Source organism: Ambystoma mexicanum, chromosome 8 (assembly GCF_040938575.1).
Source record: "Ambystoma mexicanum isolate Mex_15411 chromosome 8, UKY_AmexF1_1, whole genome shotgun sequence".
Taxonomy (NCBI): Eukaryota; Metazoa; Chordata; class Amphibia; order Caudata; family Ambystomatidae; genus Ambystoma; species Ambystoma mexicanum.
The window spans coordinates 138,698,836-138,724,368 of record NC_090929.1 but is presented as its reverse complement, the minus strand read 5'-3'; the positions used below and the strand labels follow the sequence as shown (position 1 = coordinate 138,724,368).

Sequence of the window (25,533 nt, the reverse complement as noted above, 5' to 3'; positions counted from 1 at the left end):
AGGAAAGTACAGCATTAAGGGGCAAACACAACCTTAATGGCCACCCTCATGTAATGTACCTGATATCACAGCTGGCTTCACAAAGGGCATAAATAATCACATCATTGAAAGCATCATATTTGACATGACATGTGTCACCAACAATACCAGCAATGAGGTCATCTCTAGACATCGTGCTAGGTTAGAAATGTTATCCTTTGTGATTTTGTGAGCCTGTTGCCTGCTTCCCATCTTCCCCCAAAATATCTCCCCCATGTTGTTAATCAGTTGACGAGGGAAGAGGATACTAATAGCCAGACTTTACATGTTTTTGTACACTTTAAGATTATGGCAGGGGGAATCAAACTGTGCATTTAATGGGTCATGCATGTGAGTTTTTTTGTTGTTCTTTTCTCTGAGGCTAGTGAGCTGTTCTGTTGTTATTTTGTGTGCCCAATTAAAATATTTTTTTGATTTTTTAATTTTTTTGAGTGCCTTCTTCCAGAGAAAATATCATGGTTGCAAGCAAACAGTTGCTATTTAGCAAATATATATTTTGTTTAGCTGTATTTTTGTTAACACTTTACTTATTCGATCTCGGCACTGAGCATCAGCCACAGCGAAGCATCTCAACATTAATATTGGCGTGAATCCTGCAGCATACTACACATTGCTTCTGCCACTACATTCAGCGAGTCTTCTTTCTTTCTTTGGCATTGCCAACTGTGTTATGCGACCAGAATAGAAACCCCTGGCTGGTGTCACAATAAGACAGTTCTATGCGGTGCCACGCTTCTATCAGCGTGTATGCTTGTGAGGAGTACATATCGACCCCCAAAGCATACAATCAGAGCCCATTGCAAGGGGGAGAGTTTCAAAATGGCGGTTTAATTCCTTGTGCATGCGCCCACCGGCATGCCAAGCCAACATTAACCATTCCATTCGGGAGATGCTAGTCCAGTCCTGGTGTTAACTTTGTATTCTGGGACTTGTAGTCCTGGATTTCCCCATTGTAAATCCATGACAAGAAGTCACAGAAAAACAGGATTGAAAAGGCTCTCCCGAACGGAATGGATACTGTTGTCATGTGAGCAGGTCCATACATGTGACAGCAACTCTCGCCATGCCCGGTTTCACCTTTCTGCATCTAGTGCCGTGGCACATGTTCGGTTCAATATATTCTCTTGGTCATGTGCCAACACAACCTTCACCAAACAATTTCTCGAGTTGAATCCATTACTGAAATGCGGGCGTGTGCTCCTGTGTGAAATACTGAAATGACTTTCAGGAAACCGAGGTCAGACTTGCTATGCAGAGTGTGAGCACCCGCACGGTTAAACGACATGTCTGTCCTCGTGCACTCAGCGGCGCCTGGAGTAATGCGTCGTTAAGGAGGCCCTCTTGCAACGTCCGACGCGAAGGTCAAAACGCATGTCCTTATATTCATCAGTCTGACAAATGACACACGTGCCAGACACCCATTAGGAGATTAAAGAAGCAGCTGCTTGGAATGCTGAATATGTTTGGAAGAGGCGTTTTAAAGTGCATTTGTGCAATAAAACAATGACTGTCGAACTTAACTTCCAGACATCTCTAGTATGACAAACTGGCCAGGTAGTGGAGGCTCTTCACCTTGTGCACGGCCAGTGCTTTGCCCGATCATTGTGCCCTCAGGATGCTGCTGACCATCTTTGGGTTGCCAGGACATCTCTCCAAATAATATCCGGAATAATGTATCTGCACAATACATACATGTTAATGGTATGGAATGGTATGGTATTGTTTATTTATAAAGCGCCTATACACAAACAAACTTCGCCCTGGTGATAAACTGCATTATACAATATGTTCTTTGCAGCAGGGCCATTTTGACCTAGTGCAAATACAGTGAAAACGTGCTGATCATTGGTGAACAGGGTCTCGGGCCCCTTCAAAGGTTCACAGGGAGGTGAAACAGAAGTTACAAAATATTTTCAGGATAGAAAGATTAGGATAGCCAAGTGGTATCAGCGGGGGAGGGAAAACAGGTATGCTCTCAAGCGCTTTCTGAAAGGGTTGATGGAGGGTGAGTTGTCCTTGCTTCACGAGGAAACGTGCAGCAGAACTATCCCTGCACCTGTGTTCATAACACTCCAGGTTCTTGTGCCATGCACCCCGCAACCGTGCATGTAAGCACTCCACCTGTTCGAGATTTGCGCTAAACCCTCTTATCTGTGCTTTTGTACTCCTACATAATCCGACGAATTTAAAGGCCACCCTCTTTAAATGAATCCCCTCAACTGTTGTTAAGGTTTCTGCTCTCATTTTATTATATGAAATTCAAGCTATTTTGTCAATGTCATTTCATGGATCAACCAGCCAGAGGTTGTCACGTGTTGGCCTTACGCACTTATTTCTCTGCCTTCTCTTTCAGAATTCTGACTACACACCTGGTACCTGGAGGAGGACAGATGTGCACTTGGAAAACCCTGAGTATCACACCAGATGGTACTTCAAATATTTTCTAGGAAAAGGTAATTGGATTTTTAACAGAAAGCTTTTAAAGGTAGCAGCGAAAACTGAAAAATTACTTTATATCTTGCATTTAGTGTAGCCTTATAAAGCTGCAGAGTAACCATTTTCCGGATTTTTCGTATCATTCCCAAAACCGGGATCAACGCCCTCTAGAGATGCTTGATGTTCATTGATTGAAAAAACAATTCCCAGATAATCAAATTCTCCCTTTATTCATGTATCACAATCTATGTTGTATGTTGGCAACCAAATGCCAAGAATCTGCCAAGGTGGCTATCAATTTAACAGTGAGTGGGCTTCCAAGTCAGAGCAATATGACATTTGTATTGCTCGATCGGTACAAACATCGGTTCAGCATGGACTGGCACAAGTGCAATTTATGTAATTAAAATTGTTTATTTGTAAAGCACTTATACACAAGAGAAGTGCTTCAAAACGCTTCAAGGAGGGAAGGGAACATGGGGATATCGTCGTCATTCTTAGGCCTTGAATGTTCTGAATAATCTAACAGCAATAACTAGCATACTAGGCCTGAGTAATTTCTGCTAGAATAAGTGTGAGATAAAAGTGGGGTGAGAATTGATAGGGGGAGAGGAACATACAGGACAAAAGGTTGGTCATCAATGCCCCTCCGCGTGCAGGCTCAGCAAAGCTGAGGAGGGGAGATGGAGGGAGGCAGGTCAGATAAACATGCTAAGCCTAGTACATTCAAGGTCGTGCAAGTAAGCAAACAGAAGTGCGAGGGAGGCGAAGGGGGACAAGTGCGCCCGGTCCAGCCGGGGCCAGGGTTAAGTGCAGAGTGGGTCCCATTTTCACAGAACATATTCCGAGTGCAGTAATGCAGGCAGAGTGCGCAGGCCCGGAGGCAGTTGCAGCACCTGTGGCATGACCCAAGGGGTGGTGTGACAGGAGGGGCGGGCAGATAATGAAGTCTAAGATGGAAGGAAAACAGTGTGCAATGTCAAATGTACAGGAGGCGAGGGGGGAGCCCGCACACATGTGCCTGGTGGCTGTCATTTTAGCACATTTCCCAGAACTGGTAAAATATATGTGCTGTTATGAATAGATTTCTGGGAAGAACCCCCGACCATCGCATTTTGCTCTCCATAACTATGTTCCCTAAAATGGTTGACCCCAAGAACATTACCCTGAATAGTTTTACATGTATGGTAGCGCATCGCTTCCCTAGAAATAGCGCCACTAGAATGTGCAGTGGGATGCATCCTTTGCCCATGAGGGCCGGGTTGTTTTTGCAATCAGGAATAAAGTCCAGTCCAATTTTCAAAAATTGGCACATTTGCTCAATTTGAATTGACTATCTGCAAATTTCTTTTCCATGCACACAGTGTGTGTGTTTAAAAATCCTGACTATAGTTGAATGTTTTAATTATGTATTTAAAGCCTGAACTGAATTAGAATATGTTTAATGTTTTCATTAATTATAATCATCTCTATGTGTTACAAATGAATCATGCTGTTATATCCAAACCCACCCACCAGTTAGGCAGAGGACTGCATTGGCTCACAGACCTTAACTGCAACTTTACCAACTCAGCCGTCACCCCTAATCTGTGGTCAAACCACCATACCATTACCCTCTGGATTCCGGTTACCTTCACCCACACCGCCTTCACCCACCCCCAACCTCGCTATCACAAGATGTGCACGCAACCTCACAAAAGAGAAGCTACTACCTATCCTTATAGCTAACAACACTCTGACTGCAGCCGCTCTGCCCGCTAACCCTTCCAGCCTGGTTGATATTCATAACAAGGCTATCCTGTCAGCCATAGATGTGATCACACCCCTCAAACACTGCAAAGCAAAGCCCTCGGCTCACATCAACTCTTGGTTCCCACCTGAACTCCAGACCACGAGAGCCGACAAACAGCCACTTGAAACCACCTGGCTCAAATCTCCATCTCCTGCCAACCATTCCAATCTCCTCCACTTCTCCAAAGAATACAAATTAGCCATCCGTTCAGCCAAATCCTCATCCCTCTCAGATAGAATTGCCAAGGCCCAATCCCACACATGTGAACTTTTCTCAATTCTACGTGAATTAGAATCTCCTTTTGCACCCAAGGTCAACTTCACTAAAGGAAATGCCCGGTGCCAAAGCATCAAAGACACCCTTACAACAAAATTGGCACACTCCAATCTAAAATTGAAGCCAAAAGAGCATCCATCTTTGCAAAGACCAGCATACCGGAGATAAGTCCTCTCTCCCCACCTCCTACTATTGTCACCTCCTTCAATTTATCGCTGATCACTGAAGTAGAGACTGCTGCCCTCATCACCACTCTGAAACCCTCCTGCTGCCAAGGTGACATATGCCTGCCCCCCTCATCAAGGACAGTGCCACAGCCTTCATCCCCATCATTACCACCTTTATGAATTCGTCGTTCACCAACAGATCCATCCATCCCATCCTCAAGGAAGCTTGGATTTCACCACATATAAAGAGCATTTGACCTTGTCAACCATAAGACTCTCTGCTACCACCTCACCACTGCTGCCAACTTCTCCCCCACTGCCTCCAATTGGAACACCTCCTACCTTGCCGACTGAACTGCCCATGTGTATGCAGGTAGCGCAACTGCTCACCGCCTGCAAGTCCCGTCTGGCCAAATTTCACCCAGCCTACCTTGCCTTCACAATTGATGCCTGCACACTACCAGTCTCCTCAGCTGTTAAAACCTTCGGCGACTACCTTGGCTCTAGCATCTGTATAACCCTCCACGTGAACTCCATTGCCTCTTCAGCCACTCACACGACTAAACTCTTGAATGCAACAAAGCACCTCCTGTCGACACATGACCGTCTAACCATTGCCAGAGCAGTATGTGGCTCTCGTCTAGATTATTGCAACTCCCTCCTCGCTGGCACTTCAGAGCGAAATTTGGCCAAATTCCAGACCATCCAGAACAATGCCAATCGGGCAGCCTTGACCCTTCCTAAATGAAACCATGTCTCAGTTCACAGAAGAGCAGCCCACTGGCTTCTCCAACATGGCCCCACCCTATCTATCACACCAGACCAACCAGATGCCTCTACAGCCATCGACTCAACATCCCACATTTCAGAACCTAGAAAAGCAGGCGACTTCAGCTTCCCATCCATCACTCTGCGCCTATGGAACAACCTACCTCTCCACCTACGCTCCGAAACCTCATATTGGCGGTTCAGAAAACATCTCAAAACTGCCTTATTCAACGGACTCATTGCTGTCTCGTAACAACTATTGACAATGTATTGTAGCTTGACTTTTTCTCTGTACCTCTCCTGTATTTGTAGCTTCCACTTCCCCTCCACCCTTTTATACAATTGTAGCTCCCTGATGCCGATGGGTTTGGTGCGCTCTACAAATTCAAAAATAAACAAATAAGTAGTACCATTCCATCTTAGCGCCTGACTCAAATAATGTCTTGACATACCGCAGCTCCTCTGCAATCAAGTTCATAGTGACTGCTGTGTAAGAAGAGTAGGTTTCACATCTCAATGCCCTGTAGGGTTTCCTGTAGGGTTTTAAGTAGATTATCAATTCAGCATGCACAATTATGTATTATTATGCCTTTGGTGTACCTTATATGAAATAGTATACCCATTCCGTACAGGTTGCACATGTTCCCCTCTGTCAAAATAATTAAATTATATTATTTTAATCTTCTCTTAATACTTAACTGTTTACCAGCATGTCAAGCCTGTTTACCTATAAGGCTATTATAAGTATGACCACAAGAATCATTGTTTCTTGCAATGGATGATCGCTTAGGAACCACACAATGATTCTCCATTCCTGAAGATGTCCCCATTCTATAAACCTTATCAATATAAACTCTATGGTGGGGCTAGAGTTAAATTCAAACTTTGATATCCTGCGGGTATAGTCTGCATTAGTCCCTGCATTCAAATTTATCAACCTCAGGCACATGTATTGTTTCCATTCCTCTGTATGAATCCGTGATGCGCCCTACAGAACATTGCACAGATGTAACCGGATTTACCTCCAATTGTGGTGTTTTAAGACCCTCTATATATCATCAAGGCACTTTGAGATTATCTCTTGGGTAGCTTTCCGGGTTAAATAAACCATTGTTGCAATTCTCTTCATAGATTGGAAATTAAATCTTTACTACTAAGATATATCATATATATTTATTTACTTTTCATCAAACTACCTTTATTTAGTGGTTTGAAGAAGTTATACAAGTCCAACAGGAATGGAACATTGTCAGCCATTACATGAAGATGTCTTGGCAAAAGACATAACAACATACAAGAAGCAGACATTGGCAACACATATGGTTCTAGCTTCATAAATGTAGGTTTTCTGTGACCCGCAGTGCAGGGTAAGCTTTAGAAAAGGACAAAGAAAATATAAATAACAATGAAATGCTGCATAAAAGTGAAAGACTCATCAATGTGACGCGCATCAGATAATCTAACCATGAGCCACTCATTCTGCATCATGGAGCAGATGATTGGCACCAGGTCCCCTCTCTAAGATGTATCTTAAAGAGCCCTGACAGAGGGCTAAAGCTCTCTCTGGCCAGACCTAAAAATGGGGACAAAACCACCACACCTAAATAAGAATCGGTGTAATATGCTATGCTTACGAGTAGTATCCAGCAAAACCTTGTTCCACAACTCAGACCACACCATGTACCACGAGGCACTCTTCTAATACTTTTCCTAGCAAAATACTGACTTGCTAAAATAAGTGCATAACCCTCTCGTGTCTGCCTCTGTTACAGATATTGGGTCTGGTATAATGTATCTACAGATCCAAGTCCTGTAGTATTTTCAATCCTATACAATGGGGCTGATTCACAAAGGAATACTATTGGGGTGCATAATAATAATAATAATAATAATTTGGCACTTATACAGCGCTACAAACCCTCAGGTATCTGAGCGCTGCTTATTACCCACGGTGTGTGGTGCTCATTTATCGACCTCGGAAGGATGAAAGGCTGAGTTTGGCCCCGCCGGGATTCGAGCTGCTCTGCACGGATGTCAACGCGAGCGCTCTACTCGCTGTGCCACTTGACCTGCTAAGACCGGCATAATGTCTGTGAGCGCCGATTCAAAAAAATCACATGCGCCCAGTTCACAAGTGGCGCAAACTAGTTCACCCAGGACTAGCGCCTATGCCTGGTCGCAACCCGCACTCTAAATAAATGAGTCACAGTCGAATGGACCGCCATGCCGCAATCTTGCTCCTCAGTCAGGTTGCTATATTTCAGGCCAAATAAAACAATTTACAAAAAACGTTTTTATAACCTCTTTTTGTCTCACTCCAAAAGGTTTATAGTGATATTTTCGAATGCAAAGTTTCAAATTAAAATGCGCCAAAAAAATGTTTTTTTTAAAAAAAAATTTAATGGGGGAGCCCCCCCACACCCTGTTGTTTTTACCCCTTAACATGCATTTTATTAAAAACAAGAAAACTTTACCTACAAAAAAAAACATTTTTTCGATGCATTTTTTTTCGAAACTTTTGTCATTTGAAACTATGTTTTCGAAAAAATGACTGGATACCACTCCAACATACATTGTACCACACACATATTACATATCTACATTCACTTTCACTCCTCCTCCAACGTGTGCAACTAGAACATTCAGGGGTAGCTCACGTGTGCTGACAACAGTTTCTAAGTCAACTTTAGAATTTTGACACTAGGTGTAAAGTTATACACTTTTGTGGGCGAATACCCCTCCCCATTCAAAGAAACCCCTTTACACGCTCATATCTCACAACACACCACACTCTTTTGCAGGTGTGATAGTAAATTGCGCAACTAGGAATAACTTACACCAAAACGACCAAGAAGCAGCCCCAGTAGGCAATGCTAGCATGAACTGGTCACAATCCATGTTGTGAATTAGTCATAATGACTGGGCTTCCAGGATTCACTCTTCTCTGACTTACTCCTGGAAACAGCTTTGTGAATCAGGCCCACCGTGTTCGTTTTAGGTAGAGGGTGACCCTAGTATAAAGCAAGCCAACATATCCTGAACATCTTTCATTTACCAAAATGATATCATCAATTTACCTGAGGTGCGCGAATCAGCTCCATGAACCTATTTAACAACATATATGTTTTTGGAAGCTTACAGATGAATGAAAATCCTGTCAACCCCTTAAGCAGTGGGTGCGATCTACAGTGAGATTACTCCTGGCACGCCGATGCCACCTTCTACCCTCTGGGGCTGGTAACCGAGCTCCCATTGAGCTGAATGCTCATTACGCCTCACATGAAGGCGCCAAGAGGGAAACCTGTCTGCGCTGCTCGTTAGCTATCGATATTATAACTGTTGCTATTATTATTTTCATAATTGTTTCATTTTTATGATTGTAAATATTATTTTAATGAGCTGTTTTTGTGCAATAGCAGTTATATAGATGTTAATATTTACATAGGAAATCATTGAAGTGCCTGCACCTAAAGCATTATTATTGTTGTTAGTATTAACAATATTATTATAATTGCTATTATTATTTTATTTTCAGCAATGTAAATATTATTTTGATGAGCCTTTTTTGTGCAATAGGTTTATATAGATGTTAATATGTACATAGAACATCGTTGAATTGCCGGCACCTAATGCCTAATTATTATTACTATTAGTAGTAATAATAGTAGTAACACGAGAAGTAGTATTTTAGCAGTGCTTATTATATGTTGAAGTAGCAGTAGTAGTTGTGATATTATTATTAGTGCTAATAATGGTATTTGTAGTATTGCTCTTCTCGTTTTTGCCTCTTATTACCATGATGTACTTTATTATTAATAATATTATTGTCATTATGTTGACTTTTATCATAATTGTTTTGATGGCCACTGCTGTCGTGTTGTCATGTTCCTAAAGTCACTGGGTCTAGGCGGCATTAGAATTGGCGCCAGAAGCCGCGCTCCGTGCTTCGCCGCGTGCCCACACCGTGCACGCTGTGGTTATAGTCCAGGAATCGATAGCCCCCGCCGGGACTCCAGTTCGGCTGCAGGATTTCCGAATGATCTTCTGGTGGGAAGACGTGTTTCCATTAATGGTGCTATTCCTGTCTCATCCCCCATCGGATAAGAGGGGCTTTGGGGATAGGCAGAGCTTTCCTGTCAAGTGCATGCCTTTCCGTGGGATAGAGTGATGGGATCTGCCTAGGGGCAGTATGGACTCTATAGGAGGGCAGCGTGGTGGCTGTTTTCACTGTGGCTGAATTGATTTCTATTGTTTTGTTAAATGGATATACAGATTAAGATGCCACAAAATGAGGCTGCCTAGATACTTGCAAATACTACACACCATCTATATGTACAACGGGGCCATGCTGCCCTGGCCAACAATTTAATACAATCTAAAAACGTTTAATTATGTCTATAAATAGGTCAAAACAATTGGCTTGAATGATTTAATTAAATTCGGATGTTCTATGTAAACAACATGAACATCGCTAATGCTACTGAAAAAGGCATCCTATTAATCCAATATTAATAACTATTAATTATCCTATCCTATTCAGTTACCCGCTGAACTCCCATAACACTGCAATCTACACCCAGTGTATTGCAGGATTGAGTGCATGTTCCTCTTCGCCTTCCTCATAGAATTCTGGAGCATGGACAGCAGCTAAAAGAACAAGCTGGCCTCCCACCACCTCCCCATCCAAGAGAGTGCATTTGGGGAGCAGACAGACAATACAGTGACAGAGGGCCCAGAGCGAATATCATAAGGGCAGGTTCATGGAATACGAGCCCCCCCCCCCGCATCTGGAACTTCTGTAATCCGCTTTGACAAGGTCAAAGAAGTCTACAATAACAGCTGGTGACACAGATCATTGTAACCGAGGAACACAGGATAATGGGCCCAACCTGGCAACCTGGTATCCTAGCAGAATTCTAGCTGCTCTTGATGAGAACTTTGCAGACTGCATTCCCCTGAACGCCCCAACACATAATTCAAGATCCACCTCCTCCACAGGCAAACACAATTCACAAATGCAATGAATATGGTGCTCTTCATTACATAGTACACTATGCACATTATTACACATAAATAATCCTGGGCGATTGTGTAGGAAATATCGCTCTGCTTTGCATCATAGGTAAAATGATGCTGGCTAGGCCTGCTCTGTCTATACCCCTAGGCAGCCCAGAGGTAAGCGCTGCACCGGCCGCATTGACTCCCTAACAAGAGTGTGACACGAGTGTGACAACGCAGCCGCCTGCATCGTACGCACCACGGCCCACAAGAAGAGCAGCCAGCAAAGAAGAGGTAAGTGCCATAACCTTGAAGTCTTGCTCCCAATACAGATGGCACCAGTTGCGCCGCACTACTACGCAATTTGCGCGTTTGGACCGGCAGCAGTTATACATTGTTGGTGGTAGGCACACCTGCACGCTCCTCACCAGCCCTTCATCAATGTCCAGGGGCCATTAAATTAGCCAGCTCATACCCACTATGTAGCGCTCCCTCAGGGGAAACACTCTGTCAGGTGTCAGTCCAGTAAGGATAATACCCCGACCGATGGGTCCTTTAGAGTTCAGTGCCCCATTAAGGTGCAAGCCAGCCCCCATTCAATTACTACTTGGCGCAGTCTATTGCCAACTTTGGCAAATGGGGCACGCTCACCTCATGGCCAGGGGACAGCTTGGGGTGGCCGGTGGATGTCTCCTGCTCCTCTGGTGTTCTGCCTCCTTTTCTTGATGCATGTGCCGCCTGTCACCGGGCTCCTTCTCCTGAAGTGCAGCGTTTCCTCCGTAGCCTGCTCTCTTCCTCCAGTGACCGTCCCCAGAGACAAATCCTCGTCGCCAATGTTAAGTTCAAGCCTTGGAGACAAAGTATGCGAGTGAAGCCGTTCATGGGTTTCATAAGTCTTTACTGGGTTAAGTCTACAGGTCTACAGGTACATGAGGGTAATAAGGTAAAGTACATAGGCAGGGAGAGACATTCACCGGCCCCCTCTTCCATTCAGTGCCAGGTCCCAACTGTTTCTCTAGGAACACCCACAGCACAGTAGAACATTCATGCTGGTTCCAGTTCAAACATTCTAGATCAACACTCCAGTTATGACACAAACACACATACCATGGACAGGGGCAGATCAAAACCTAACAAAGAGGCATATACTTCCAACAGAAAAACTGCACTAAATGTAATCCCAATAATAAATAGAAAAAAGCTGCCTCTTAAGAGCCATCTTCCACTTTTGCCACAAGCACAGAATGCGGATAATTAGGATTAGCGTTACCACCAAAGAGCTCTCTCTGTTTTATGCCTGATATGAAGAGGAACATTAAGATGAAAATACATCCTTCATTGGGCCTGGACTGCTAAGTACAAAGCATTACAAACAAATATGTGTTTGCGAGTGGGCATCTATATTACTCCCCTAAACTATACCCCTGTGGTGAGTGAGAATGAATTTTCTACTCCCTTAAAGTCACCTTACTCACAACTTAAAAGAATTGAGAGTAAAATACTCTCACATCAAAATTGATATTGGTGTCATGCCCCAAGAATGTGTTCTTACAACAGCTGGTTCCACTCCAGGCAGCTGGAGAATGTTAGCCCGGGTGGTGGGTGCCAGTGGGTCCCCTCTGGGGCTCTGCCCCTATCTGAGCTCCTACCTTGTTACATCTTAATAAGAGGAGCTTGTACCAACCTTCCTGATGTCTGGAAGATCCATCATTGCAACAGTAGTGACGAGCTGGTCAGAGTTTACATACATATGATGATTTATTGTGATAGAATGCGTAACAGCTGGAATGTATGCGCTCATGTAGAATATTAAGATCCCGAGAGAACACAAAGAGAAATCAATAACCCAGAACCAACTACTCCCAGGCAATAAGGAACACAAGCAAAGGCATGTCACTATCCTAAATCTGTCTCAAAACAACTGTCTGTGTAGGCAGGGAGACCAAGTCTAATATCTCTGCCCTGCACAAGTGAATTGCTTTGGTGCCATTATAGAAAAACATGTCTGCTATCACCACGGGTCCACAAAGTCATTGACAGTGACAGATGCCCCGAAGGTTTCACAGAAATCTTCATCTCGGCCATACTGGACTCGACTAAAGTACTACAAACGAATCTTCAGAAAGTTCATTCAAGGTAGACCGATATAGACTAAAGAGTGGGGAGAACCGAACTCCACCCTAAAGTTTACACTGGATACTAGTTAAGGAAGCTACAATACGTATGGGATGTTCTCGAAGTATACATAGGAGATCCTTTTATCACCATAATTTGTAGTTCATAAATGAATTGCATGGTGTCAAAGGAAAACAAAAAAAAATGAAAAATAGATTATGATAATGATGACCTTAAATGTAAACACCAGTTGGAGAGGGTATTATGAATGCAATTAATGTCACACAAAGACCAGGCCTGCGCTGGAGAGTTAATTAAGGGAACACATTAACAAAATCACAATGCAAGTAATGTCTCTAAAAACATTTTCAGCAGTGATTTACCAATATCTAAATACGACAACAGAGGCTTAACGTTTAACTCCAAGCAGAAACTGATGGATTTTTCCCATTGATATTCTGACTCATTGCATATGTCTGCTATTCTCCCTGCCAGGACCTAATCAATTAATTCAAAGGCTTTGTCAGGATTTATCAATCCATTCTCAAAACATAGAAGGCCTTATTAGGTTTGACCAAACACAAGATATCATATGTCTTTAATCCAAACCATGTTTGGACATTAATATTGGGTCAGTGTAATCATAGGTCATTAATAAATTGCCAACCAGCATCAGCAACTGAAGGTTAAATTGCACGTTGAGTATTGGGCAATGTTCCACAGCTTACCCAAGTAATACCCAAGTAGCATATAAACCTTCCAGAATTAAAATAGAAATTGTTTTTAAAATAAGTTAAGCTTACAATAATCCCTGCAAATGTGTGATTTATGATGCCTTGTTGACTTAAGAGGAATGAAGGCCGGATCCAAATCTCTACCGATCCGTGCCAACGAGGATTGTCAGTGGGAGGAGAATGTACGGATTGAGTAGGAATTGCAGATGCCTTCATGCGAATATGGAGGAATTTAAATGAAGCAAGTGTGCTCCAGCAAAAGGACAGAAGCTTTTCTCATCAGAGCTGTGCTGTATAGGCTGTATTGCAATATCATATTCTCTGTTTAACTACCTGACTGCTCTAGAAAGCAAACCAAGAGAAGAATCATTAAGCTATAAAGAACCGACAAGCTTATCAAAAAGAAAACAGTGTGTCTTTGGTTGGTCCAAAAATGTAATTCTAAGTCTTACACATACCCTGAACTCCTTTGCATGCATTAACTGTGGTCTGTAATCTAAGATAAGACATATCCACAAAGATAAGCACCAAGTACCTTCTGACCAATGTCCGCTTTTCGGTTAAAGGCTTATAAAGAATTATAAATTGAAAATGTCTCATCAATACAACGTTGAAAGAACGTTCATTCTAATCATTCAGTGATGAAAGCAAAATGAATCACATTGTTTACAGATCAAATTATATCATAGGGAGATTGAGGGTTCGGTCTGTGGGATATGAATGCTCTAATATTTGCTTTTGTCCTTGCTCCAGGTGCACAGAGATGAGTTACACATCCCCTTGCCCCCCAAGGCTCTGAATAGAATTCTAGTGATATTGTTAGTAGAGATTCTTGTCAGAGTCCTGGGGGTACTGGTGGGCACGCTGCCTCTGCGGGGTTCTGGCTGCCGGAAAAGGAGGACCTTTCATGGATATCCGAAGATCAAAAAGAGTAACTGGCTACTCAAAAAACTGTACATATTGTCCATTGTTATTGGAAAATAGAACCCTGGGTATAGTTTGCCTCTCAACTGGATTTTCCCTCATTTGAAAGATAGCGTTAAGGAAACATGTCAGCATTATTGGAGACTTTCAAGCAGAGTGGAAACATTTGAGAACTTTTCGGACACTCTAATTATAATTTCTCAGAATTACAGCAGATCCTCCTTTATACATGATAATTAAAGTGCTATCATCAATTATCTGGTTCCAAAGATATTGAGTTTGGGTTCAGACTTACTGACTAGCGACAGTACTTTATTTAATCTCAGGCACCTTAAGATCAGACACAATACTTGAAGGATGGAATTAGAGGTCATATCATTTGTGCACTCATATAGGATCCATTCCATTTGTTTAGTTACTTTACATAATATTGAGAGCGGTACATACATGATTCTGTGTGTCAGATGATAAGTATTCAGCAGTCTGTTATAATGCATCCTGGGAGGATGGCCCAGGGGCAATGTACCTATCTTGTGAACAAGGCAATGCCGAGCTAGCGCTTAGAGGCTGGAGTCCAGCATGAAGCATGATAAAAATAACCAATCCAATATAAGTCCTGGCACTATGCAGTCTTCCTTGTCTGAAATGGTGCAGAAGAGAAGCCTTACTGTTGAAGGTGAATTCCATATAAGTAAATCCATATCCACCAGGTAGATAGATATCTTACCCCAGAAGCATGTGTTCGTCTTACACTACCGTGCACACAGGGCATTATTTCTTATTTCTCTCATGCCTTACTATACATGTTTTTAAAGCAAGTTGTGTTGGAGCTGATTAGAAACAATAAAACAATGTTTGTGCCAATAACTGTAAACATATCCCATGCTCTTATCTAGTATCAAATGCTGATTGATGAACAAATGGATATGAACGTTATTTTATGTCAAGTAGAAGGGATACAATAATACTTTCTTCTCCCAAAGTAAAGAATAATACAAATTTGAAGGTGTTGCAAGAGCTCTATGTCATTAGACGGCCCTTTGTATGCCACCTACAACACAGGCTGCTCCCTGACTTGCGTCTGGGTGGCATCTGAATGCTATTTCCCTAAGTGATTGACATTTTTGGTCCTTAATCGGGTGGTTCTTCTCCCCCCTTAAGACCTGCATCTACCTTCCTCTGATCCACCGGCTACCAAAGCAAACCTTCAAACTCGGCAAATTGTACTCTGCCTTTTTCCCTCCCGGCCAGAAGTTCTCTCCCTTGAATCCTTCTCCATGTTGACCTCCACCACCAAAACAACTGCACCCCCGTACTCATCTCCTGAAGTGAAGGCTTCAGACAACCACCTACATATATGTTGATTCTACCCCCAACTTCACTCGCTATGTTAATATTATGCATGAATCATGTTTGCAGAAACATTTAACAGTATCAATATTTTTAGGAATTGGCATTTTTAGCTTGAGTGCATGTAACCTTCTTCCTCCAGCCCGTCTCTTGTTCCAGGCCTCCTGGTCTTCTTGATCACCTTCCCTTTCTCTTCTTAGATTATGAAAATGTAATAAAATAACTCAACACAAAATACCTTAGCTAGATGTGGTGACCTCTCCCTAAGAGAAGACTTAATGCAGGTGCCACACTTTCTCGACTTCAAAAAATCATTCTTAAACTTGAAGAAACAAAGCACACTGCACTACCTCCTACTGCCAGGGCAACATCCATAGGGGGCTGGGACCTCAAGCATATTGTGAGATGCACTAATTCAAAATCATTCGTGGAAGGGAATACCATTACATACAAATGCAAATTATAGGTCTTTTTATATTGAAAGGTAAAAATCACCATGGACACCTCAAAAGGATGAAACCTTTATAAGTCTAAACTATATATCTGTGTCCTAGCTATCAAGAAAGCTTAACTCTATTCCTGAAGCAGTAAACCAGTTATTGTACACATGAAACAGCTCTGCCCTGTATGTGACAGAGTACCATAATAATCTGGAACAGCTCTGCCTTGTATGTGACAGAGTACCATAACAATCTGGAACAGCTCTGCCCTGTATGTGACAGAGTACCATAATAATCTGGAACAGCTCTGCCCTGTATGTGACAGAGTACCATAATAATCTGAAACAGGTCTGCCCTGAATGTGACAGTGTACCATAATAATCTGAAACAGCTCTGCCCTGTATGTGACAGAGTACCATAATAATCTGGAACAGCTCTGCCCTGTATGTGACAGAGTACCATAATAATCTGAAACAGGTCTGCCCTGAATGTGACAGAGTACCATAATAATCTGAAACAGCTCTGCCCTGTATGTGACAGAGTACCATAATAATCTGAAACAGCTCTGCCCTGTATGTGACAGAGTACCATAATAATCTGAAACAGCTCTGCCCTGTATGTGACAGAGTACCATAATAATCTGAAACAGCTCTGCCCTGTATGTGACAGAGTACCATAATAATCTGAAACAGCTCTGCCCTGTATGTGACAGAGTTCCATAATAATCTGAAATAATCTGAAACAGCTCTGCCCTGTATGTGACAGAGTTCCATAATAATCTGAAAAAGCTCTGCCCTGTATGTGACAGAGTACCCTGATCACATTGTCCAGTGTTTGAAAGGAAGTGTGTTGCATTGATCAGCCGTTATACACAGATTAATTCCCTTTCTAATCATCTACCTCTGATTAGACGAGGAAGTGGATGTCAGGATGCGCGGACCAGGATATAACCATTCATGAAACCCACTAAGACCTTCCTCTTGAAACAGAAGTTCCCAATACAAAGATATCAAATGGGAATCTCTGGTTCAATTGGAGAGGCGATATGGACCACCAGGATATGGCCAAGCTGTAAAAGAAAATGGACACTCTTGTAAGATCAGATAGACACAAGAAAACTCCTCATGTAAAAGAGAGAAACCCACCTTATGGTCATGGGCGGCCACCTGCATCCACTCAGGATATCTCTGGCGGTCGCAGATGGTCGGTCACCAAGTTCTTTGTCTGGAAAAGGACGAGTACTATTAGGAGAAATATGAGACCTATAGAAATAGATGATACAAGATCGCGGTGGCACTCACTTAAGAGTATTCTGGTAAGGATCCCTAGCCAGAGATTACTTAGCAACAGACGGGGGGGGGGACGAAGAACCAGACTTGGAAATACAGCTGCACCTGATTATCCAGAAGAAGCACTGGGAAGAACAGGAGGAAAGGAGGTAATGGTGTTCCTAGGACTTGACCGCAAACAGCACAAAGGCGCAACTGTAGGAGATACTGTTACAATAGACCCAGTCCGAGTGTCCAAAAAACAGCAAAGCGTCCACAAAACAGTTCCTCTTAGATGAGGGTGGAAACCACAAAGAGCCAGTAGTTATGCAAAAGAGCAAAAAACAAGAAAAAAAGCATGAAGGTTGGACCAGGCAACACACATAGAGGAAAATCCAGAGGCAAGTCAGAAAATGGAGAAGCAGGTGATTGTTACCAAAGAGGCCATCCAAGAAGAAAGTGTTGTACAAAAGGGATATCCGCTAGGGATGTCAAAAGGAAATAACAGGATTCAAAACACGGAGGATCCAGAAGCAGGAATATGGAAGCAAACTGAAACACAAACAAGTGCACTGTCTTCAATAGGAAGCACTGGTGTTGCAGAGTGGATGGCATTTATTGACTGGCAAAATGCCAAAGACGGTGGCGGCGACATGCCAATGCCACCAGCTTACGTGGCTGATCACATGCTGTATGCCGTTTAGCATACTGGACGTGAGCTGTGCGTCGCCTGAGACAAGCGCATTGCAGAAGTTGCCATCGCAACCGTTATTGACATTGTGCAGGGCGAGCAGCAGTGCTGCCCCTGACAGTGGACATTGCACCATGTCCAGTGTTGAGTACATGATAAGACAGGTGGATCAATTAACTTAGGAACCAGAGGTAGATGATAGGCCATGCTTGTGTGTATCACCTATATGCAGGTTTAGATGATGGTTGTCATGTTGCTTTAAATGTCCATTACGGATTGCCTCATTCAGGCCCTGTCGTGGTCCAGGAGCATATTCTCCAACTTGTGGGTCTTTGTTTCTAGTATTGATGCTGAAGCGTAGTATGTCTCTCCTTTGTCTGAGGGTTTGCCCCTTACACCACCATAGTGAATAACACTTGCAGATTGTGTGTGCGCACTAGCTAATAAACCAAATTAGAGCATGTGCTGGTGAATACACCCTGAATTCTGAAATCCTTAAGTAGTTTCTCTTTTTGGCTCGTTTGCTTGCTATTAATTTTGCACAGGCCCTAGCAACTTTCTTGTTGGCAGGAGCATGCCCTCATTCATACAATGGCCCTCATTACAACCCAGGCGTTAAGGGGTTAACGGCGCCGTAAAAGGTGGCAGTGCCGTTTAACCCTTAACGCCTGATTACGAGGTCCCTTTGCGGGTGGCACTTTAACGCCTGCTTTTAGGAGGCGTTAAAAAACCAACCCGCAAAGGGACCTTGGTGCTAAGTACGGTGCCGCAATTTGCGGCACCGTACTTAGCGCCTTCCCCATTCCCATTGAGCCCTATGGGGCAAAAATGGGAATGAGGAAGGGCCATGGCGGCATGGGGAATTACCGCCCCGCCAACCTCGGAATGGGGCGGTAATTCCCCATCCCGCCATGGCGGAGTCGGTAAGTTACTGGCATGGACCATGGTGCTATTAGGATTAGCACCATGGTCCAACGCCTGGGTCGTAATGAGGGCCAATATGTCTGTTTCAAAAATTGTTGGGTTGTCTGAAACATAACAGCAGCTTTTCAAGGAATATTCCCAGGCTTTTATATATTCCTGGAAGATGACATTAGTCTCAAAATACTGTATTTCGTGGGATTACCCAGAAGACTACAATGCACATTGTGGCAATGCTGAGCAATAACACGCGTGACATGGTATAGATGTATCTTAACAACACACTTTATTGACTGTCTTAGGGGAACATGTTGGATCAAATGCCAACAGGACATAGGGCAGTATCTTTAAACTACAAGGGAGAATAACCGTGTCAGATACGGTCAAACAGAGGCTTCCCTCAGATGTCCCACACCTTCAGAGATTAATTCCTAAATCATAAATTCTTAACGTGCCTTCATTAGTCCTTGCCCATCCTTGGGACACAATATTCTACAAAGTAATGTTGAAATGATGTGACCAACCGAAGTTCCAAAACCTAATATTAGCAAGTATTTGAGCCTCCTGGCTACCCAAGACTTTCAACACAAATTTTCCAGTGTTTGGTTACGATAGAGTTCCCAAAACCCTAATCTCAAATGTCCAGCCCTAAAATTATAAATCAAAACAAACAACTTCTCCCAGGGTTTACTCAGAGGCCTGACTCTTGCAGTCTTCCTGCTTTCACCAGATCTCTGAAGGCCTCTGCTGGGTCTCAGGGCCCTTGTATCAGGCTAGGCTTTTTTTTAGCCTTTGGCTTCTTCAATGTGCGCCAGGCTTCGCAGCATCTCTTAAGTACTTCAGGAACTTCGGTGACCTCCTTGTTTTTCGTCAACTCCCACAGTTGCTCTCTGCCCAACTTTCACAGTAGGTCTCTTGCAGTCCTTGGGTTTCTCAGCATTCACAGTAGATTTTCCCATAACTTTTGATTCACAGCATTCACTTCAATGGGGATCTCCCCGTTCAGGGTCTTTTCATGCAGATGATATTATGTCACCATTCTGCCATGGGTCTTGCATGTCAAGGAAGCACTTCACCTTCAGACCTCCTTCTCTTTTGCACAAGACCATCCACTAGACCTGCCTCTCTTCTGGCAGCCTGTCCCCTTGTGGTAATGGGCTCTGGGTTATCACTCTCCTGAGTCGCTGGTACAGGTTGGCCAAGGCATGGACTACCTCTTCCCAGGTAGCATGGGTATCCTGTCACAGTTTGGACAGGAACTGGTTTCCTTCCAAACTCTTTCCTCCACTCCTTCTTCATTGTTGCCTTATTGACCGTTCTTTTATAATGCTTCCAGGGAATTAGTATTTTGGTTGCCGCTTCAGATTAGCTAGGGCCATTGTGCTTTAGTTTCAGAGTTTTAGGTTGATTCCATGCTCATGCCTCCACTAAGAGAGTTTTGTAAATCTCTGTGCTGATCTTGCTCTGCATTAAGTTATTGGGAGATTTCCCTCACCTGTTACTTTGGCTTGTATATTCACTGCCATCGTGGCATTTCTCTGCTATCTGCAATGGTGTTGCGGCATTCCACATGAAGACTTTTCCACAGAGGAAATTCAGGCAGGACTCTGTCCCTTACCTTGGTGATATGAGGACCCCTATCCTGTCTCTTTCCCCTATTCCTACCTTTTCTGTGATTTCTCTGACTTTCACTATGCCCTTATGGCTCCATTTGACCAACACTATCCTGCTCGCACATTCACACCTTCCTGACCCTGTCCTCAGCCTTGAATCACCTCTGAAATTCAGACCCTGAAACAAAAATACGTACGACACTAGCGCAAATTACAGATACCTTCCCTACTCCTAAACTACGAAGATTCCCTTGCTTCTAACCTCTGCACTGGACTCAAATATTCATATACCCTCCAATCTTTGCTCACACCTCCCAAGCCAATATTGTGACAAATTAACTACAAGGAATACAAGGATGAGTAGAAGCTAAAATGCCCACACAGCTCTCACACATCTGAAAAGCAAGAGCCAACACAATCATAAAGGTAAAACAGTCACAGTCAAGAGATATACCTTCTTCATGTTTTGTAGTAAAGTGGGCCAAGTATAGGCTATACTATCAAGAAAGGTGTGAATGTGATTTATTAGTGACCCAAAGAGCAAAGTATGAAAGTTCCAAAATAAAAGAATGTCCAATCAAGGTTCTATAAAAACATATACTTTAATCAAACACACCATGTACAGTAATAACTAACTGGAAAACACTGTAAAAACACACACCTGTAAAAAAACAAAACACAGAATATGCAAAGATAGAAAAGATGCAGCACTCTGGGTAATGAGACAGGAGAGAAAAGGCAGTTAAAAGGCCTCTGAGTTATCCTCCCAGCCCTAAGGATAGGTCTTGAGTTTGCAAAAAGGGATTACAATGACCTATCCAGTCTCTAGGGCCCAAAAGTTTACCCAAGAGCAATTAGCAGTCAATGGTACCTTTTTGCATTTTTTGGTGGTACGGCAGTGTACAATAAGACTTCTTAGCACTTGTGCAAAGATCAGAAGAGTGCAAAAGGCAGCGACAGAGGGTCCTGGTGACTCAAATGTATTGAACAGTTCTGGAAACACGGCTCCAAGCAGTACAATGGCGAAAAACACCTGAATCCCGGCTGTCATCGGTCTCAGGGTGTTGTGAGTCCAAATCCAGGGGCTCAGGGACAAGGTGAGCACATTCCTCATGCTCCCAAACAGGGGGGAGGCTGGCACAGAACTGCAGGGGTTCTTCAACACAGTGAGGTCCTGGCTACTGCTGTGGCTTTCACCCTCTCACCAGATGGCAATTCACCACAACTATCTATCTTCTCCTCTCCTTCTGCTCTCGACTTTGCTCTTTCACACCAAACCCTCATTCTATCCACCAACTCTCACCATACCTCGTCTTCTCTCAACTACTTCTCCCCTCCTCTCGTGTTGAATTAGGACACATCCTTCGCAGTAGCAACCAATCTCACACTTCTATCATCCCATTTGCTACCAATTGATCAAAGACTTTCAGGCCGATTCATGTAATTCCTCCCAAAAGTGTTGCACGCGGCTGGCGCACAGCATGCCCGTGCGAATGTCTGCGCCAGCCGCGTGCGATAAAACCAATTCCCGCGCACAGCGTATTTATGGATTCCCACCTCCAAAAGCAGACGTGGCGCAGAGTGGCGCAGCGACCCTGCAGCAGCGCCAGTTATGCCCCCAAGAACGCCCTCGCGCAAGGAAAAGCCATCAAGATCGCAAAACCATCGCAAAGGGCTGCGCCAACCCTGTACCAGTGCGAGAAGTAACACACGCGACCTGGCCTGGGGGAGCGTGTGCGTGTATTCCAAGGGTGCGCGAGAAGTTCCACACGCGATTGGCCTGGGCGCGTGTATTTCAGGGGCTCGCGGGTGGTTTCACACGCGATCGGGCCTGGGGGAGTGTGTGCGTGTATTCCAGGGGTGCGCGAGAAGTTCCACACGCGACTGGCCTGGGCGCGTGAATTTCAGGGGCTCGCGGGTGGTTTCACACGCGATCGGGCCTGGGGGAGCGTGTGCGTGTAATTCAGGGATGCGCGAGAAGTTCCACACGCGATTGGCCTGGGCGCGTGTATTTCAGGGGTGCGTGAGAAGTTCCACACGCGATTGACCTGGGCGCGTGTATTTCAGGGGTTCGCGGGTGGTTTCACACGCGATCGGGCCTGGGGGAGCGTGTGCGTGTATTCCAGGGGTGCGCGAGAAGTTCCACACGCGACTGGCCTGGGCGCGTGAATTTCAGGGGCTCGCGGGTGGTTTCACACGCGATCGGGCCTGGGGGAGCGTGTGCGTGTAATTCAGGGGTGCGCGAGAAGTTCCACACGCGATTGGCCTGGGCGCGTGTATTTCAGGGGTGCGCGAGAAGTTCCACACGCGATTGGCCTGGGCGCGTGTATTTCAGGGGCTCGCGGGTGGTTTCACACGCGATCGGGCCTGGGGGAGCGTGTGCGTGTATTCCAGGGGTGCGCGAGAAGTTCGACACGCGATTGGCCTGGGCGCGTGAATTTCAGGGGCTCGCGGGTGGTTTCGCACGCGATCGGGCCTGGGGGAGTGTGTGCGTGTAATTCAGGGGTGCGCGAGAAGTTCCACACGCGATTGGCCTGGGCGCGTGTATTTCAGGGGTGCGCGAGAAGTTCCACACGCGATTGCCCTGGGCGCGTGTATTTCAGAGGTGCGCGGGAAGTTCCACACGCGATTGGCCTGGGGGAGCGTGTGCGTGTATATCAGGGGTGCGTGGAAAGCAGGCAGGCAGGCAGGCAGCAGCAGATGGCACGTGGGAGGCTGCTCGGGGCACTGGGGGGCAGTAATTCGGCCTTCTGGGCAGGAGTGTGGTCTTCCGTGTGTTTTCGCATGGCCAGCTTGATACGGAGTGATTTGGCACGTGAAAATCCTGCACGTCAGCGTGAAAATCGAGGAAAGGCCCTTAGCGCGTAAGCGCGTCAGCACGCGTACGCGATTTCATTGGACCAAAGGCCCTTACAGCGTAAGCGCATCTGTGACGTTTAGCGCACGGGCGTTGCCCTGGCAGGGCTTGGAGATCCAGCGTGCCTTTACACTGCTCTGTACGTGCTTTTCGTGCGGTGCGTGTGTTTTCCATCCGTTGGGGTTCACACGCTATTACTTCACAGCGGGTGTTGGCTACGCGTTCTTCTACACGCAAGGCAGACGGTGAGTGGTACCCCGCTCCCCCCAGGCCCGATCGCGTGAAAAACTTCACGCGAACCCCTGAAATGCACGTAGCCCGCTCCCCCAGGCCCGATCGCGTGAAAAAACACCCGCGAGCCCCTGAAATACACGCGCCCAGGCCAATCGCGTGTGGAACTTCACGCGCACCCTTGAAATTCACGCACACGCTCCCCCAGGCCCGATCGCGTGTGAAAACACCCGCGAGCCCCTGAAATACACGCGCCCAGGCCAATCGCGAGTGGATCTTCTTGCGCACCTCTGAAATACACGCGCCCAGGCCAATCGCGTGTGGAACTTCTCGCGCACCCCTGAAATACACGCGCCCAGGCAAATCGCGTGTGGAACTTCACGCGCACCCCTGAAATTCACGCACACGCTCCCCCAGGCCCGATCGCGTGTGAAAACACCCGCGAGCCCCTGAAATACACGCGCCCAGGCCAATCGCGTGTGGATCTTCTCGCGCACCTCTGAAATACACGCGCCCAGGCCAATCGCGTGTGGAACTTCTCGCGCACCCCTGGAATACACGCACACGCTCCCCCAGGCCCGATCGCGTGTGAAAACACCCGCGAGCCCCTGTAATACACGTACCCCGCTCCCCCAGGCCCGGTCGCGTGTGAAAACACCTGCGAGCCCCTGAAATACACGTACCCCGCTCCCCCAGGCCCGATCGCGTGTAAAAACACCCGCGAGCCCCTGGAATACACGTACCCCGTTCCCCCAGGCCCGATCGCGTGTAAAAACACCCGCGAGCCCCTGAGATACACGTAACCCGCTCCCCCAGGCCCGATCACATGTAAAAACACCTGCGAGCCCCTGGTATACACGTACCCCGCTCCCCCAGACCCGATCGCGTGTAAAAACACCCGCGAGCCCCTGAAATACACGCGCCCAGGCCAATCGCGTGTGAGAAGCTTCTCGCGCACCCCTGAAATACACCGCCCAGGCCAATCGCGTGTGAGAAGCTTCTCGCGCACCCCTGAAATACACGCGCCCAGGCCAATCGCGTGTGGAACTTCACGCGCACCCCTGAAATTCACGCACACGCTCCCCCAGCCCCGATTGCGTGTGGAAACACCCGCGAGCCCCTGAGATTCACGCGCCCAGGCCAATCACGTGTGAGAAGCTTCTCGCGCACCCCTGAAATACACGCGCCCAGGCCAATCGCATGTGGAACTTCACACGCACCCCTGAAATACACGCACACGCTCCCCCAGGCCCGATCGCATGTGAAACCACCCGCGAGCCCCTGAAATTCACGCGCCCAGGCCAATCGCGTGTGGAACTTCTCGCGCACCCCTGGAATACACGCGTGTAGGACTTTGGCGCACATTTTTTTCCTGCGCAGGGACGCTACCGCCTGCTTTCGTGTGGCGGACATGTAAGGGCCTGTGCGCGTCTTTGGCCGTGCGCTGGTTTTCCCTATTCGATTCCATGAATACGTGTTGTAGGTGAGCGTGTGGGCGTTCTGCGCACTTGCCTCCTGTACTTCCCCCGTGACGCCCACATTTTCACGAGTTGTTCCCCATTCTGCATATGACGCCCCGTGTTACGCCTACTTTTGTTATGTGCGCCGCGCTATGTGCGAATTCGCGGTGGCCTTTTCGCACGGCGTTCGTTGACCTGTGCGCCAGCGTGCGCCAGCGTGCGCTGCGCACTTTCTCAGCGCACATCCCACATTTCGCGCGTGCACGGTCTTCCATGAATTGATGTGCGATGTTTTCTGTGCGATAATCGCACTTGCACTGCGATAATCGCACTTGCACTGCGATTTTCGCTATTTCAATGCGAATCGCACATTTTCGCACGCGTGCGCCGTTTTTTCGGCGCACGTTGATTCCATGAATCGGCCAGTTTGTCTAAATCACTTACCCATATCTC

At 45.7% G+C, this 25,533-nt stretch overlaps 1 protein-coding gene across 4 annotated transcripts in view; it reads left to right on the top strand.

Annotated features, from left to right (window-relative positions):
• Positions 1 to 25,533, top strand: part of GARNL3 (GTPase activating Rap/RanGAP domain like 3) — a 1,295,083-nt gene that overhangs the window by 770,063 nt on the left and 499,487 nt on the right. For all 4 annotated transcript variants that reach the window (XM_069609500.1, XM_069609499.1, XM_069609501.1 and 1 more), the window contains one exon: positions 2,393 to 2,492. In XM_069609500.1, coding sequence (XP_069465601.1) covers positions 2,393 to 2,492 — 100 coding nt within the window. The remainder of the gene's footprint in view (positions 1 to 2,392; positions 2,493 to 25,533) is intronic.